General features: G+C 45.1%; 1 protein-coding gene across 6 annotated transcripts in view; it reads right to left on the reverse strand.

The window, feature by feature from the left end:
• The window catches only part of GRAMD1B (GRAM domain containing 1B), a 224,202-nt gene extending 208,864 nt beyond the window's left edge, over positions 1-15,338 (reverse strand). For 3 of the 6 annotated variants that reach the window (XM_054049521.1, XM_054049518.1, XM_054049519.1), the window contains exon 1: positions 14,896-15,322. Coding sequence is in view for 1 of the 6 variants with exons in the window: in XM_054049522.1 (XP_053905497.1) it covers positions 14,896-14,921 (26 nt within the window). In the remaining 5 variants the exon portion in view is untranslated. Of the gene's footprint in view, positions 1-14,895 lie in introns of all 6 variants that reach the window. The other 3 variants (XM_054049522.1, XM_054049523.1, XM_054049524.1) reach the window with 3 other exon arrangements.
• Between the last annotated feature and the right edge of the window lie 3,323 nt (positions 15,339-18,661).

The following is an 18,661-nucleotide window of genomic DNA, read 5'->3' on the forward strand; positions in this document are numbered from 1 at the left end:
CATGTCCATGCAGGGGGTATCTTGGATCATGCACCTGTTTTTTTCTCTCCTTTTTACTGCACCACCTCACTGAGGGTGGTGCAGTCCCCAGGAGACAGAATCGCAACAGTGTGGTTCATGATGATCCTGAAGGATTGACTGAGTTCAATATCAATTCTGCGTGCACGGCTCGAGTGTGACTGTACTGGGGCCCAGCACTCCACTACTGAGAAACAAAGGGAGAAACTGGTTGCTAGGGGCATTTGGGGTCAAACTCTCCATTTTGTGTTGGCCAGTTTCTGGAGTACACAATACCTGGAGTTCACTTTCTTTTTCAGCTTCATGATGTGCTCTTTGAACGTCAGTGTTTGCTCTAATCTGACCCTGAGCTATACCAGATATTCGTAGTGCTCAAAGATTGTACTATCTCATTTCATCTGGAGTTTTCACTTGGCCTGATGGTATTTCAGGTGAAAGGCACACACTTGTGTCTTGTAAGGGCTGGCATTCAGGAACCCCATGTGATACAATTATCCAAGTATACTCAGAGAGCCAGTTAGAATGTGCTCAATGTCCTCAAATCTTTCCAGCTGGGCGACGATGCAAAGATCATCTGCAAAAATGATTCTTTATGTGTTGGGAAATTCCAACTGGGCATTTGTGGAGACAACAGCCAGCAAGGGTGATAGCACTGAACCTTGGGGTAGTCCATTCCGTTGAATATGCGGTTGACTTTTCTGACCATCTGTCTTGAAAAAAACATCAGTTCTCTAGCAGGGAGGAGATGACCTAGATCATCTTGCTATTTCTCAGAGTTCTGGCCAATTTCAGCAAAAGCGCATGGTAGTTCAGTGTCATAAGTAGCCAATAAATCAACAAACACAGCCCCAGTAATTTTGAAGGTTTCGAAGCCATCATTGATATATCGAGTTAAGTTTGCAACTGGCCACAGCATGAATGTCCTGGGTGGAAGCAACTTGTCATCAGTCAGCTGCCCTTCTACAAATGGAGCTTTCCGACACATTATCATTTGCTCATATAGCTTGCAGGTTGAGTAGAGTAAGGATATCGGGCAGTAAGATTTTGCAGAGTTAGGGTCTTTATGTGTTTGACTTGGGCAACTGCTTTGGCTTGCCTCTACAACCTCAGTTTCTGCATTGTCTCCATGCAAGAGTTAAAGAAGTCAAGCAGCCACTTCTGTGCTCTCATCCCAAAGTGTAGTAATAGTTAATTAGGTATACCATTGAGTCCACCTGCCTTTCCACATTTCAGGATTTTCATGGCGATTGTCAGCTTCTCAGTGCTGATCAGCTCATTGTGCACTTCGCTGTCTGAGGAATGAACCAAGTTCCTGCTTGATTTGTTTCATTCTGTGTTTTGCTCTGTGGGCTGGTTTACCATTTAGGACTGGGTTGGGAGACACTGCTGTGATGCACTTTGGTTGTGGTCCATTCAGGTGGTGACCCATGCTTTTTTGCTATTATGGCAAAAGTTGTTTTTTTCCAATCAACTCCCTTCAACCGTCAGGCATGGATCAGCATTCATGTCGCACTCCCTGTCAGTACCCGGCCAAGCTGGGGAAGCTAATGATCCAACCACTTGACCAAATTCGGTGATGAATCCTGGTCACGTGCCACCTGAGCACCTTGGGCACACACTGTGGGCACGTCTTCACTACCCACCGGATCGGTGAGTAGCAAACAATCTACTGGGGATCGACTTATCGCGTCTAGTGAAGATGCGATAAAATCGATCCCCGATGGCTCTGCCGTCGACTCCGGAAATCCACCGCGGCAAGAGGCGAAAGCGGAGTCGATGGCGGCGCGGCAGCGGTCGACTCGCCACCGTCCTCGCAGCCAGGTAAGTCAACCTAAAATACGCAATTTCAGCTACACTATTCACGTAGCTGAAGTTGCATATCTTAGGTCCACCCTCTGCCCCCTCCCCCCCCCCAGTGTAGACCTAGCCTAAGAAGAACAGTCTTGCAGCTCCTTTCCAGTCTCTCTCATAAGCCTTTCAGCAAGCCCAATGATTTCTTCATTGAAGGGATCGAAGTCAAACAGGTGGGTTTTTTCCCCCCCCAGAGGTAACAAAGGCTAGGTCAAGGCTGTGCCTCTTGTTTGATCATGCCCTTTGGAAGGTACGTTTGCCCTTGGAGTGGTAGAGCAAGTTCAAGTTTTTGTTGCATTCCACTTCTCAACTTCTTCCCCACTGTTGTCTTTCTCGGGGAATCACCATATAGCATTGCGACTGTTGAAGTCGCCTATAACAAAGCAGGATTCTTCTGGCAGGGGAAGTCAGATGGCCATACAAACTGTTCATTTGGTGGTTTGTAAACAGAATCTACTTTTATTTGAGTTAAACCATGAGTTTCATTGTACCATGGTGTTTCACAGCAGTGTTTTTCACCAGTCTTCTGTGCTGTCGTAGATGCTGCTTTTGATGTTCACAGTGATATGACTGCCAGGGACGATGGGTGCTACTGTCTCTAAAAAGCACTTGATGTCTGCATTCATGCTGGACAGAACGTCAGCCTTCTCTGTAGAGAATCCCTCCACACTGAAACTGACAATTAAGTGCCATCTTTGACTGAGACCCTGAGAGGGGCCATTTATGTCAACATCTGTTTCTATGTCTTCTTTTGCATTCTTGTTAGTATTGCCAGATTTGGTCTCTCCCATGGTTAGTTGGGGTGGAACATTAACAGGGGTCACTTCATGAACACATCTGACATGACCCCTTGGTCTAATGATTAGAGCAGTAGAGTGGGTGTGAGGATTCCTGGGTTCTATTCCCAGCTTTGCCATTTACCATCTGTGTGATATTGGACAAAAACACTTTTCTCTCTGTGCGTCAATTTCCCTATTGTAAATGGGAATAATACATGCCCACTTTTGTAAAATGCTTTGAGATCATCAGATGAAAGATGCTGCAAGGGCCAAGTATTATTATTGAATGGCAACTGCTTTATCAAGACTAACCCTAGCAGGTTCTCTGGTTTCTTTCCTGGAATCAGAGTTTGCAGACCTGCTCCTAAAACTCTAAATGGCTTTGAACCTAGCAGGCAAACATAGCAGAAATGTAGAGCTTTGTCAGAGCACAATGAAAGGTGCTCTGACTTCAAAGCCAGGGCAGCTGATTGGACTGAAACTGAAATCCAGTGGAGGAAGGGAGCAGGCAGCAGACACACACGGGCCAGGTGTTAAAAATAGATTTGGCTGCCTTCTCTTTCTGTTTGCCTATAAATCCTCTATTTACTCATATCTCTGAGCATACAGGGAATGAGTCTGCAGCTTCCATCACTTGGAAGAATTTCCTCTGTGTGTATGTGTCAGTGTTTTAGATTCCCTTGCAGTAGCATTAGGAGAAAAATATTCTGACCCGAGTAAAAGCTTGGTGGTTTCTCTTCTTGTGGAATCTGTTCACTGGGCACACAGCTCCTATTTTTAGCATTGCTGATATCCCTCTTCACAGTATCAGGGCCTAGAAGGTGAAGCTAATGATATACCCACGCGGCTGCTGATGCCCAACTTAACTGTTCATCAGCCTGCAGTATATGCAGCCCTGCCATGCATGAGCACCATTACACAAAACACATGGTTATTCCACATCAATATGCCACACACTGTGATGTCAAACACCCCATGCAGTACCAAAACAGTTAAAAACTCTGCAATGTCACAAGCAACTCTACCTGCACTACATACTGGGCTTGATTCCAAGGCCGCACAAAGATTTGGGGCGGGGGCCTAGTGCAAAATTGAGCCCCCCCCTACCCTCACCATGAGGTTGAAGAGCGAGCCCACACTGAACTCACTTTGCATCGGTGGGTTGGCTCCTGTCCCACGGGGCTGGGAGCTGCAACCTGGTTGCCATGACAGAGGGGCTGCTAGGCCAAAATTCAGTGAGTGGCATTGCGACCTGGCACATCGGGGCTCAGTGCCATTCAGGGTTGGCCTGGCTGACCGTCGGTCCATCGTGACAGAAGGGCGGCTGGGGCAAACCTGAGTGGTGCTGTGACCACATGGGCCACGTCGCAACTCCACTCAGTTCAGGGGCCCGTTCAAGCTGGGGCCTGGGGCAAACCCCCCACCCCTTTTGCCCCCTCACCCCAGTCCTGCTTGATCCTGCATTGTGAAGGGGAGACATACTACATGATAAAATATTAGCTGTACGCCATTGTCCCAGACACATGCTACACAAAATGGCATGCAAACATGCTGCACACAACACTCTCCTACAAACAAGATGCACAAATAGCTTGACAATTGCACCTCATACTGCAAATGCAACCAATACAAAGCAGATTGCACTCACCAGCTGAGTGGGGTTAGGAAGAAGGGAACCTCACCTACATTATCATGGGAGCTTGATGGTGGCCTAGATCCCTGTAATCAGACCTGAAACGGACAGGACCCGACTACAACAGTCAGGCTGGAAAACAACCGGTCAGCTGTCTCCCTCCTCACACTTAGCAGAGTTGGCGTGAGGGTGACTGCGTGCAGGGCCGGCTCCAGGGTTTTGGCTGCCCCAAACAACCCAAAAAAAAAAGCTGCGATCGAAATTGTGATCTGCAGCAGCAATTCAGCGGGAGATCCTTCGCTCCAAGGCGGAGTGAGGGTCCGTCCGCCGAATTGCCACCGAATAGCTGGACGTGCCACCCCCCTCCGGAGTGGCCACCCCAAGCACTGCTTGACAAGCTGGTGCCTGGAGCCGGCCCTGCTGCGTGTGCCCCATTGCTGCTTGCCACTGCCACCTCGCTGTGCCGTGTGCACTGTGGAGTGTGTTTGTGCCGAAGAGATGCAGCGCCTCTCGCTACCCAACACACACACACACATGCATGTCTACCTCGTCAGGGGGTGGGGGCCAGCAGGAGTAGGGCACACAGCCACCAGCATGGATGACATAGATATCCTGAAACCTACTGGCCTCTCCTAGAAAATAAACTGTCTTTACTCTGCTGCTCAGCACACACACGCATGGCTGCAACACAGGCATGTCTTGGACACATACGGACCAGCCACCTACGGCTCATTTACTCTTGAAAGTTAATTTGGGTTAAGATAGGATGTGAATTTCAAGTGCAGTAGCTATTCCTGAATAACTCCATGCATGGACACTCTTATTCCAGAATAATTTCATATGAAGACCGGCCCTTAGGCAAAGCCAGTTTGTACTAACCTACAGAGAAGCAGAACATTTTAAGCAATCTCACTATACCTCAAAGGAAACGGAATTCAGCAGACTTCTCTGCCATACAATGAAAGCCCTTTTCAGGATGCAATAAAGATCCCTGTTTAAAACTCTTATTCCACATGAATGCTCACTGGTGACAGAAACCTTGGGATACTTTACATTTAATTGAGGTCTGTTCTCTTAGAGCTCCACCCTCCCAGGGTTGGATGTGTGGGTGGCTGCGTGTGCAATCCTGATGAAAATGTCTTTATGCAAGGTCATTTATTTAAATTAAGTTTTGCAAATATGTAAAAATAGATCCAGCTAACTAATGAATATGCTCAGTCATTTAAACGAGACAGCCTAGAGATAAGGCAGGCTGTGTCTGTTATGGCTCCAGCTCACTTAATCTCTGCTATTACCACTTAAGGCACAAGATGCAAAGAAGAAAAACACTCCAAAGAATCCAAAGTCAAGGTCATCCTCTTTCACCTACCATACTCCTTACTTTCTGTCCTCATCTCTGTTTTCCCTCCCAACTCCTGTTTCTGTCTCCTCCATCTCTGCCTGCTTTTCATCTGCCTTTCTCTGTTTTCCTCTTGCCTGCTCCTCTGTAACACTTTCAACCTCTTGGGTGCAATTATCATTTGTACAGGGGTAGCACCTGGGAACTCGAGTTACCCCAGTGCGCAGCGCTAGGTGCTGTACAAACAGAACAAAGAGATGGTCCCCTGCCCCAAAGAGCTTACAATCTAAGTTATTACTTTCCCTCAATCTCCCTCCATTAGTCTGTTCTTGTCTTTTCCTTTATCTGTCTCTCCCCTTCACCTTTCAGTGCAGTCCTTGCTCTTCGCTTCTTCACCAAGCCCCTGCTTGAAATTTACTCAGGACATACAAGAGGAAAGGTCAAGAATCATTTAGGTGAAAGGTTGTATGAACCCCTGAAGGAAAGTCTCTCTCTTAGAGTCTGTCTCAGCTGACCTACGGATCATTAGCTGAACTTTGTGCTTTTTTACTCTTAATCATAGCAACACTCCAAGGCTGTTCACTGATGAATTTTTAATTCTAAAGCAGGTTGTCTCTAAATGTTTGACGCTACTTTTCATCTCTTGTCTCCCCACCATAGAGCTAATAAAGGAAATTTAACAGACAGTTCCAGAGGCAAATCTTTCCATGCCATCATCAAATGAAATTCTGGATTCCAGGCTTGCAGTGACACCAGTTCCTTTCATAACATGAGCCCTGCTGCAGCCTTTCAGATAAAAATTACTTTTAAAAAAATGCCACTGATTCCTGAAAGGGGAACTGGAATGGAAAAAACATGTGGTTAAACTGCAGTCACCTGGTTCTGCAAAATAGGCATGGTTTCTGCAAATGACCTAGTTTGAAATGGAAATGTAGAGGGAGTTGAGGGGGAGGAATGGAGGGCTCCACATTTATCTCAGATTTAATCAGCATTGCAGCCTGAACTTGCACATAGGACTTTTGGTTTCACTTCCCCATCCAGCTGTGTTCACTGTCACCCATAGTAAATATTCCTCCAATGGGCCCCAGCTACTTCAGGTTCTGAGCCACCTGGACAGTTCAATTGTAGAGGACAGGCTTAAGGTATTAAAGAAGAAGTGTCCCTTTCCCATACATGTTCTGTCCCACATTTTATACAATTAGCTTGGAAACCAGGCCTGTCAGATCAGGTTGATAATTCTTTTGGGAACGTGCTCCTGCATTGCTTAAGGGGAGAATAGGGCAGTAAGGTTCTCACAGCTAGCGGGTCTCTGGCCTTTCTACTGTGTCATATGTCACAATAACAAGTGTCACATCAAAAGGAAAAAAGACAGCTTGTTCTTTTGTATTAGCTTCTCCCTCAGGGTGTATCAGGGGTGGAAGACGGTTGGAGTCGTATCAGATATGCATCTCACAATGGCATTTCCATTCGCCCGTCCCTCTAATGCAGCACATGTAGGAAACAAGTGGCACTAAGTGACCCATCCCTCTCCAAGGGAATAAAAAAAGAACAATGGGGGAGGATTGCCCAGGAGCCAGGTGCATGTGTTATATTGAAGTATATCCATCTGAGATGCACAGACAGAACAGGAACAGTAAGAATTGCCAGACTGCATTAGACCAATTGTCCGTCTTGTCCAGAACGGTCTTCATCATGGCTAGCACCAGCTACTTCAAAGAATGGTGCAAGAAGCCCTGAATTACGCAGTTATGGAATAACCTGTGCACAGGCAAAATTACCTCCTGACCTCCATGAGTAGAGGTTGGCTTATGCCCTGGAGCATGAGTCTTTATATCCCCTCACCTTTCCAAAACTCTTGCTATTTTTTAATCTTTATTATTAGAGCTCTGTGTATTTTTATTGTCTGTTTAAATGCCTGATTCCTTGTCAGGAATCCTGCTAAACTCCAAGGGCTATGAGAGAGAAGGGGTTAGGAAGACTGGGATACGCAAGGGCCTGTACAATACATCCAGGAAACAGAAGTGAAACGCTACTGGTCGACAACAGAGAACACGCCAGTGATCAGCAGGAATCAGATATGCCACAGTGCTGTTCAACAGTACGGTGGGACAGTGTAATAATAATACCCGTGCTGTGAGTGCATAATGGGGAGACACCAACATGAGTACATACTGGTGATCATCTACAGCATAGCAGTGCAATAATGGTGAAACTCTGCACAAGGATTATGTGATGGTCAGCTGCAGTGTGGAAGCATAACATTATTAGTTATTGCACAGCTGTGGAAATGTGATGCACTGTAATGTGGGCCAATATTTAGAGACTACAGAACTGGGGTGAAAGGGTGACAACTCCACAGCAGAAACCATGACAGTGACGTACTGTGTGCAAGTTGCACAGCAATACACCCGTGTAACATTGTTACGCTGTAACATTCGGTGTGCATGAAATGATTTTCTGCACTGCATTCTTTGTCATATAGCACCTTCAATCCAAAGCATGGTGAAGTGATAACTGAAGGACACAGCAGCCAGACCAAAACAAAAAACTGTGGATCAAGACCAAACATTTGAGTCAGCCACTGGTGATCTTAAGTGGGAAGAATCTATCAGGCTTCCACAAGGAAGAGAAGAGACATCATATTGCTAGAAGTATCAACACTAAAGGAAGGGTGAAATGCCCAAGAGAGGAAAGGGGGAGATTATAGTGCTAGTCTGATGCAATAACCATTCCAGTCTACCCGTTACCGAAGGTATTTCTATGGTCCCCATTACCACGGTGTTTGAGCAACTCACAATCTTTTATGTATTTATCAGCACAATGCCCCTGTGAGACAGGGCAGTGCTTCAATCCCCACTTGACAGGTGGGAAACTGAGGGTCAGAGAGACTAAGTGATTTGCCCAGTGTCACACAGGAAATTTATGGCAGAGCAGTGACTTGAATCCAAGTCTCCCAAGTCCTAAACCAGTGCCCTAACCACCAGATCCCATCCTTCCACATTAAATACCTTTAAATACTTATTTAAAATATAGAGCCTAATGATCATGTTCTGACATGTAAAACTATAGGGCCTGATTCTGCTTCCAGTGAAGAGAATGCCCAGGCTCCAGTTCACGTCAGCGGATGTAAGCTCAAGAATATACTTAGTTTCACGTTAATTCAAGATACTGAGTGTGATGAGGTTCAGCAGATGTGCATAATAAACAAGTTACTGGTCATGCGCCTAAAGTCAATTTCCTACTTGATTCTTTGCCAATTTGGTGTGCCTAGTGTCTGATGTTGTTTACATACCAGGAGAAAAGTAGCTGGTCTCAGAGACTACAGGACTGACAACGTTCATTAAAAAAAAAAGCCAATTTGGGTTATGGCCATGCAAGAGAAGGTGTGAAGAACTGGTGAAGAACTGCCTTCCCTTATTTGCATTCAATGAGCTTTTAAAGTGACTGTAAAAATAAACAAACAGTGCTCTCAGGAAGAGTCCTTTACCAGTATCCAAGGGGAAGAAAATGTTTAAGAACAAACTGGTGTATAGCTTAATCCTATGACAGCAGGTGTTTGGACCAGAAGAGCTGACAAGACCTTAAACAAGGCCATGTGACAGGCACTGCTGTATGTCTTGACTATGGGAAGGCGCAATACACACAGCGAGCATATGAGTGCACGCATAGATGACATGAACAAGCATGATGTAACAGTGCATGGGGGGAGGGAAAGGTGTACTCAGTCTGCGACACGCACAGAAGAGCAATATGCACAAGACTGTGCATGTGGAAGGATGCACAGAAGGGTGATGCATGACCACATGCATTCAAGTGCGACTCCTGCAGGGTGTCAGTGCATGTAAGCGGGGGTGATGGAATCCAATAATACTTTCCATTTATACATCTTTTCATCTAAAGAACTCAAACACACCATGTGCGTGTGTAGCTATAACAATGCCTTCAGGCAGTGCAAGACTGAGCACAGAATTATCTGTCTTTTTAGACTGCCTTTCTCCATGGCAGTTTTATCCTACCGCTCACACTAGACTTTTTTAAACTAAAACCCAAAGATTCCCGCACACTGTGCACCACAAATTGGTTCCCATGATCAAGGTAATCCGGATTCAGTTAAAGAACAGAGACAATACATAAGCTTGGCGAAGAGCCCCCATCCACAACCGCAGTGGGACAGAATATACTGTCATAATTAATGTTAAGGGCACATTTATAAATGGTTCATAAAGAGTTTATTAAAACATCTATTAGTCATTTATTAATGGTTAACTATTATAGATGTTGGAGTCCAATAGCTCGATAGGTTCCTTATAGTCATGGCTTAAAGCCCTCTATATCTTCCACTGACATGCTTATAACCAACTGTAACATGTCTCTAACATGCTTATAACAGCTACTGGTCCATAGTCAATTATTAACCCTTTATATTTTATAAATATAATCTTGGCATAAAGTCTGACCAAATATACACTAGAAAACATTCCCTACAAATTAATCAGGTTTTGCCTCCTTCCAAGTGCACTCAAGACTATGCATTTCCGGCTGGGGATGGTGGCATTTATTATAGATATCAGCCTCTAATGGAGTTTCTTCAAGGCTCTTGCTAGTTGTATACTAGAGATGGCGACAAACGAAATGTAACAAATAATTTGATAAGTTCTGCCTCTTTTTCTGTTTGACTAATGCATGATCTGCCTTATGGCAGCTTGCACAGACTACTTTCTACACAAAAGAAGTAGATAAGTTCATGGAGGATAGGTCCATCAATGGCTATTAGCCAAGATGGACAGGGATGGTGTCCCTAGCCGAGGGGTGGGCAAACTTTTTGGCCTGAGGGCCACATCTGGGTAGGGAAATTGTATGGCGCGCCATGAATGCTCACAAAATGGGGGTTGGGGAGGTTCTCCGGCTGGGGGTGTGGGCTCTGGAGTGTGGCTGGGGAGGAGGGGTTTGGGGTGCAGGAGGGTGCTCCTGGCTGGGACCGAGGGGTTCGGAGGGTGGGAGGGGGATCAGGGCTGGGGCAGGGGGTTGGGGCGAGGGGGTGTGTGAGGGCTCCAGCTGGGGAGGTGGTCAGGGGTGCAGGCTCCAGGCAGCGCTTACCTCAAGCAGCTGCCAGAAGCAGTGGCATGTCCCCTCTGGCTCCTACGCGGAGGCGCAGCCAGACGGCTCTTCACACTGCCCCATCCTCAGCCGTCACCCCTGCAACTCTCATTAGCCGCAGCATGCAGAGCCCCCCGGCTGCCCCTACGCATAGGAGCTGGAGCATAGGAGCTGGAGAGGGGACATGCCACTGCTTCTCAGAGCTGTGTGGAGCCATGGCACGCACGGAGCGTGGCAAGCCCCCGACCTCGCTCCCAACAGGAGCTTGAGGGCCGGATTAAAACGTCTGACAGGCTAGACGCAGCTCGCGGGCCGTAGTTTGCGCACCCTGCCCTAGCCTCTGTTTGCCAGAAGCTGGGAATGGGTGACAGGGGATGGATCACTTGATGATCACCTGTTCTGTTCATTCCCTCTGGGGCACCTGGCATTGGTCACTGTCGGAAGACAGGATACTGGGCTAGATGGACCTATGGTCTGACCCAGTATGGCTGTTCTTATGTTCTTAAATAATTTTTAGCTCTGTAGCTCATTAATAAGCAGCTCACTGTGGACATTTGAGTAGGGTTACCATACGTCCGGATTTTCCCAGACATGTCCGGCTTTTTGGGCCTCAAATCCCCGTCTGCGGGGAAATCCCAAAAAGCCAAACATGTCCGGGAAAATAGGGACATGCGGGGCCGGGGGTGCTGGCGGTGCTGGGCCGGGGGTGCTCGGCCGGGGGCTGGCCCGGGGCCGGCACCCCAGGGCCCGAGCCAAGCCAGGCTGGAGACGCCGGGGCCGGGGCCAGAGGGAGCTGCTCGGTTGGGGGGGCCAGACTGGGCCGCGCCCCTCCCCCCCCCCCAGCTTACCTGCTGCCTGCTTCAGGCTTCCCGTGAATCAAATGTTCACGGGAAGCAGGGGAGGGGGCGGAGTTGGGGCGGGGGCAGGGCCCCATGGAGTGTCCTCTTTTTGGACACTCAAAATATGGTAACCCTACATTTGAACTTTGTGATTGGTCATCCAAGTCACAGTATGTTTCTGTTCCTTGACTGGATGTACAAAATCAGCTTTCCTTTTCCTTTGTGAGGCCTTATGGACAGTAATTCTTCTTAAATGTATTTTTCTAAGGATTATCCCCAGCATTTGCTTAAATTTCTCCATTTCCACAAATGTTCCCAAAAGTTAGACCGCTCACAGGAACAGACAGTCTAAATTAATTTGTTTACAATTTGAACCAATATTCCTAGAAAATGCTTTTTGCAATATTTGCCTAGGTTATCTCACTGCTGCTGTATGTACTTCCCCCCATCTCCTCTTAGCTCACTGACCCACAGTAACTCCCTTCTCCCTGAGAACTGTGCTAACATCCTCTCTCCGTCCAGCAGCCAGGACACCATCTAGCCACCATGAGTGTTGATAGCAGAACATGTTGCTCCTGGCATTGATACTATGAGCTAAGGCAGGGATTCTCAAAGTTTTCCATAGCAAGGACCACCTCTTAATAGTGAGATTGTCCTGTGGACACCTCCCCTCCCAGTCACGATTATGCAGAATATCTCCTCTCCCTTCATGATCACAGCATGAACCAGAGGCAGCTACTGCGAATGCTTACATGGAAATGTATTGGGAAAAGCATTTTCAGCTGCCTTTTAGTGAAAGTCAGCAGCTGGGCACAAGGAAAAGATCCAAACCTATGTGACCAGCCCGCTTCCCATTGAACACAGATGACACAGCCAGGGAGCTGCAGCACTAAGGGATGCTTTGATCAGACAAGTAGTAGGATCTGAGGCATGATGATTTCACGCAGGACTGGAATGAATCTGAACAGGGTGTCTCCCTGACACCTGCATGTTCTTTTAGGGATCATTCATTATGTGGTGCTCTGCATTAAAGACTGAGAAGGGCTTTGCGATCAACTGATGAAAACGACTTCCTAAGAGCTAGGTATTATTATTAATTGTATTTCCTTCTGGCGCTTATAAGCCAATTAAGATCCCTTGATCCTACCTGACCTCTCAGCTCCTGGGAGTGGACTGAAATTACCAACTATTTCTAATGGTGGAGAAATTTGTATATTTATAGAGGAAATCAATATTGAAGAGAAAGGAGCATGTTCTTTCTATGACTGGGCCAAAAATGAAACCACTCAACCACCGCATTCCTTATCCTGAATTTTGCAGTGCAGGAAAGGAATAAATAGATAAGAATAAATAGACCCCAGACCTAAATCACTCCTGGGTTTGGCAAGACCAAATCCACAAGCCCCTGTTTTATCCATCTGTATCTGTAAGAAATATGACCAAAAAAAGAATGAGGAACCATATATCTAAACTCTTGAAAACTTTGTTTTGCTTCCGTTAAAATGAGACACGTATCTGAACAGCCATTCTGTTTATATATAGTATATAAAATATTAAAGAATAGAGCAAATAATTTCACAAGAATCATTTACCTGCTGAATTTAGCCTCTTTCTGTTTGGGAAATGTTAATAATCACAGGAGGTTAACATTACAGTCATGATTTCCTCTTATTAACTCCATGATTTTTATTTGTATTTATTTTGGGAAGTGTTTTGGTTTTTGTTTTGTTTGTTTTTTAATTTATGGATTATTTGAAAATTGTTTGGTGAAAATATTTAGTACTTGATAGATCAAATATAAGATGAGTAGGTTAGACATGATTAGTCACAAAAGTCACATGGATCTTCTCCCTGCTCTGATTGGGTGACTGCAATTCTTATAATCAGGAGCAAGGTTTGAAGCATCCATGGAATCTCTGAGGGAGTGGAGGCTATTCAGGGAGAAGAGAAAAAAACAGAACATTTCATAAAAATATTAGTCAATTTTTTCAGCTTTTTTCTTTCAGAATTTGAAATTTCATTAAAAATTTTCATCAAAACTTCAAAATTTGACATTTTTCTTGCTAGCCTTATAAACTGGTTAAAAACAGGAAACATTTTGTGGAAGGTTAATCTATATTTCTTCCTGTTGTCAAAACACTGAAATTCAGAAAATTTCAACCAGCAGGCTTAGGGATTTCAGAATACATTAACCTATTTTTTTCTGGGCCATATAGGCCTTTACTAAAGGCATCATTCCTAGTAAAATTAGACTGCTGTAAATTTTATCTTCTGGATGCAGTGTTTAAGTTTAGTCTCCTTTTGTCCCATTCATACAGAATAATGAATATCTGCTCACATCCTTGCTTATTTAACTGCCTCTGTGTCAGGGTACTGGCATGAGGTTTGAGAACCCTGTTCACCTGCTGTGTTAAATGGTATACCTTGTCATAAAATACAAGAAGATGATTGTTATTTACTAGTTTAATTTCTTGATCTCATCACAGGCAAAAATGCAAAGCAATGGCATATGTATGCACAGAACTAGCTATGAAAGGGGTGGTCAGATTGTTTTATGTCTTGTTCCTTGCTTCTGAGCTCAGGCTCCAGTGAGAGAGATTGGTTAACTGATCGCCCTGCTGCATCAAGTGGTGTCCCATACCATACTAAGCATAGCACTTCCAAGGCAAATACTTGAATCTCCAAGCTGAATATTTGTGTTCTATGAGCAAAACTGCACAAAACGAGAAACACAAAAAAAGGGACACAAGCACCAGGGAGGAAAGCTTGATTTTTAAATTCAAGCAAAGAGATGGAGAAAGTGTTTTGCAGCGTTCAAGAGCTCTGCAAAATAGGCTGTCTTAGGAGATACGCTGGTATGAAAATGTAGCACATTCCATGTACACTCACATACATGTTCCATCATTGTGTTGTGTAGCATGTTAACAGGGGGCCTATCACAAGGACACCTAACACTGTACATCAGAGCAGATGAGAAGAACCACCAAGCCCCTCCAAAAATACAAGCAGACCTTTCCCATCACAACCTTTTCTACAGTCCATGTTAATAGTTTTACTAGTCACTTGCTGTAACTTTGATGATCCATATGCACAGTGTATAAGGCAATAGACCTCCACCAGGACACAGTGTTACAGATTACCACCAAAACGAGCTATACTTTTCTCATGTTAAGAGACCAACCTGGCGAGTTATCTGCCTGGTGTCATGACAATGGAGCAAATCCAATCCCTGGTGTCAAACCCACTGACTGCAGCAGAGTTACACCAGGACTGTATTTGGCCCATCCTGTTTTCAGGAGGCTGACTGGAAGAATTTGAAAGTAATGCTGAGTGTTTTACCTGGTTCTGCTCTGAAAGGCATTCATTCATTCAGACAGTCGGGGGAAGTCCTGTCAAAGCTGCAGATGTGAACTCCTCACGGCAGCATCCCCGAGTCAAATCCCGCTCCGCGAGGAGGAGAGGACCCCCATCCAGAGGAAGAGATGAGGTTTGGAGTGGCGAGGAGGGGGATGCTTCGCTGCAGCCAGACACTGGATCCTGAGATTTAAGCGCAACCTGCCAGCTGGTGAATGGAAATGAGCTGCTCCACACTCCTGCTCTCACATACTGTAACACAGACCACCGCTCACTGCCAAGAACATACTCTGCCCGCACAAGAGCTGTTCATTTTGTTAACCCTCAGCTGGCTGTCGGGCAGGAGCTCCTCTCTCTTAAGGAGGTCTTCATTCCCCTGTGCTTCCCAATGCATCCTCAGCGCAGCTCGCTGGAAATCTCCTCTTCCAGATGATGTGGGGGTTTTGTAATGTAACCTAAGAAAATAAAGAGAGATTTTAAAGGAATCAGGCAAAGACTTGTGGTGTTTTTTTTAAAACAGCTCTGCCGTGCAAACTTATAGCAAAAGCTGATGCCATCTGAATGAGAGGCTATTATTTGAACAGTGCTGTTTAACAAAGCTGAATCATTTATATCTAGCACTCTGGGGTGCGGGTGGGAAGGAGGAGGTGGTTGAAGCCAGTTATGGAGTCGTTCAGGTGTTTACAACATTTGCTTCATTTAACAATTTGGTTCGGGAAGGGTCGGGTTTTTCTTATTTGCTGCCAGAATGTACTAATTTGGGGGATTAAGTGTTTATTGCTTGCAAGTAATGAAAGGCTGGTGATAGATGATGGGTACATGAGAAGAGTGCTTAGATGGTACGGAGATGGGTGAAATAAAGGAGATAGGCAGGTACAGAGATAGAGCAGGTTAATGGGAGTTCTATTTTTTTTCAGCATAAAGCCATCTCTTCACCTACAAATTGTGCTCACTTAGTGTCAGCAAAAACAAGCTCATATTCCTGCTATCCTGTCCTCCGTCACCAATCACTCCATCTGTTTGTTTACCCTCCTGTTGCACTTTGCCTTAATTTATAGATTGTGGGCTGTGATTTGCAAAAGCTTCCTGGGGGATTGGGACACCAGATTCGCATTAATTTTAAATTGGCTGCATAATACTCCAGCCAATTTTGAAATTCTCAGCAGTCTGGATCTGTCCTTTATCATAGGTCTGTACAGCACCTGGCTGAAGAGGGCTCCAGTCTGGTTGGGGTCATTAAGTGCCACTGCAACACTAATTATTGGTTTGGTGGGTGTTTGCCAAAGATCATGGGGTTTTTAGAGGCTTGATGCTGCTATTTGTTCCAGATAGATTTAGAACGACAGATGTTTATTGATAACCCTTCCTCTTACTCTGCCCTCAACCCAAACCCCACAACATCCCCTTCGCATCAGAACTGCTGAGCTCAATGCTGAGAGAGGAACGAGGTTCACATCCTCAGCCACAGCTTCCAGAAATCTCACTGGTGCCCACTTCCTAAGAAGAAAAGGCTGACATCTGGCATCAGTGTGGTTCTAATAAACCCAGCATCAAAAGAGCCATATCTACAACTGCACACTTTCTCTGCTCTGACGCTGAGAAACAGGAACAGATTGTTTCCCATCCCTGTCTCTCACAGGTGAAGATCTTTGCACATTTCCCATTTGAAGACTATTATTTTTAACCAACTTCTCAACCACATTTTTCAGCACAACCCTGTCACACTCAGGTATTGAAATATTAAATATTTTCCCACCACAAAGGGAATCAGTATCCTAGACTGATATTTTAACTAAATTTTGCTATGAGGTTTGCCCTCTATAAAAGTCAAAATATTTAACTTACTAAGAATAAGACTGGGTCTGAGCATGAAGGCCTAAGAAAGAGGACAGTCCAGTGATCAGGGCACTAACCAAAAGCTTGGGAAACCCAGGGTTCAAGTCTCTGCTCTACCACAGATTCCTTGTGTGACTCTGGGCAAGTCACTTAGGAAACTGAGGCACAGGCAGGCTATATATTAAATGAGGATAATAGTGCTTCCCTGTTTCTACTTCACAAGGGTGTTGTGAAGATTGTAAGATGCTCAGATTCTCCAGTAATGGGAGCCAGAGAAGTACCTAGGATGGATAGCTAGCTAGATAGGGCCTACTTGCAGGAAAATATATCCCTGCTTGTGCCAGTAGATCTCTTTCCATTATGTTAGAGCTGGCCTTCCCATAAGCTGATCTTCAAACAACACTGTGAAAGACATCATAGGACAAGCAATGTCCCCTGACAATTCCCATACAATTTTTAAATGGAGCTCTGACAGTTCTTAAGCAACTAGGAACAGCAGATAAAATAGTCTGTCTCTAATTAGTGTTTCTAGCATCTCCGCCATTACTGAAGTAAAGCTACACATGTTTTCTCTAACTTCCAGAATCATTTTTAGATTGTGCATTAAACATCTGGGATTCCTTATTTTTTTCTCCAATTTTTCATCATCACAAAGTGTCATGTTTGGCAGGAAATGGACTTTTTACTTCTATATCCTACATCTGGGGTGTAATGTACATGACATTGTCCCTATTAGCAAATGGCTGATTTAATATTCTCTGTGGATTAGAGCTATAAATATATAACATCAATCAGAATTCATACATTGTACATAGATTCCCCAAACCGTCACACCCTTCCTATCAGATCTACTCATGAGAGTATTAGATGAAAGCTAAGGTCATCTCGTCCTTCACAGGATTAGTGCAGGAGGTGTGGAGCCAGAACTCCTAGGTTCTCTTCCCAAGTCTGCCACTGAGTCACTGTGAAATCCAGCCTTAGACAAGTGTCAACCTCTTTCTGTGACGTGTGCAGGCTACTACTTACTTAATTCAAAGAGGTTTTGCAAAGTTTCCTTCATTAATAAATATCTGTAACGCTCGTTGAGCTCATTGTCTGAAAGACAGCCATGGAGAGGACAAAGCATCAATAGCATTATCCATTCTGTGTTGACTAGCAGTAGTTCTTTGCCTGCACATGACAACAGTGAGATCACTATGCCATTATTGCTTTCCTTCAGCCCTCTTTCCTTTGTCGAAAGGATGACCAACACTTTGCTGCCACACACTGCTAGTCACTGGATTTTCCCATATCAGTTTCCCCCTACCTGAATGAGCTAGCTATAAGGGGAGTAAACATCTTCAGAGACTCCAAAGTTCCCCAGAAATCAGTACCTGATTATTCTGCGTCTGCCGGGAAGGCACTAGCTTGCAACATGGGATAAAAATAAAACCTAGCCAAGACTGAATTCACTATTTCTCCCCCAATTAGTGCGCTCACCAGCAGCTCCTGTCTGCCCACAGGGCTGCTGGCATGGGAAAAGGCAAACTTTAAACATTAGACTCTTCTTTCCTCTGTATTTATAGGGACATAGTTTACATAAAGCCATGCCTTGGTATTTTGGCCGTAAGGTCTGATGATTTAATGTCACCTCTGAAATAAAAAGCTCCACACATTACCCCAAGAACATTTACTTTCAGAACCAAAGTGAGTGCACCACAAATTGACTATGGTCAGAGAAACATTACTTCAGATGTGGCTGACATCAGGTAAAATATAAATAAATCTATTGCACTTCTTTAGCAGTCCTCCTACCTCCTCTGTCCTCTGTGTCCTTGAAACAAGCCTCCCCACATACAGCCATTCCCAATGGGGAGTCTCAGGGTAAGTCCAATGAAAAAGTTCTGTATCCTGCTAGAAAAGGGAACCCGGTGTA

Source organism: Malaclemys terrapin, chromosome 15 (genome assembly GCF_027887155.1).
Source record: "Malaclemys terrapin pileata isolate rMalTer1 chromosome 15, rMalTer1.hap1, whole genome shotgun sequence".
In the NCBI taxonomy this organism is placed as follows: domain Eukaryota; kingdom Metazoa; phylum Chordata; order Testudines; family Emydidae; genus Malaclemys; species Malaclemys terrapin.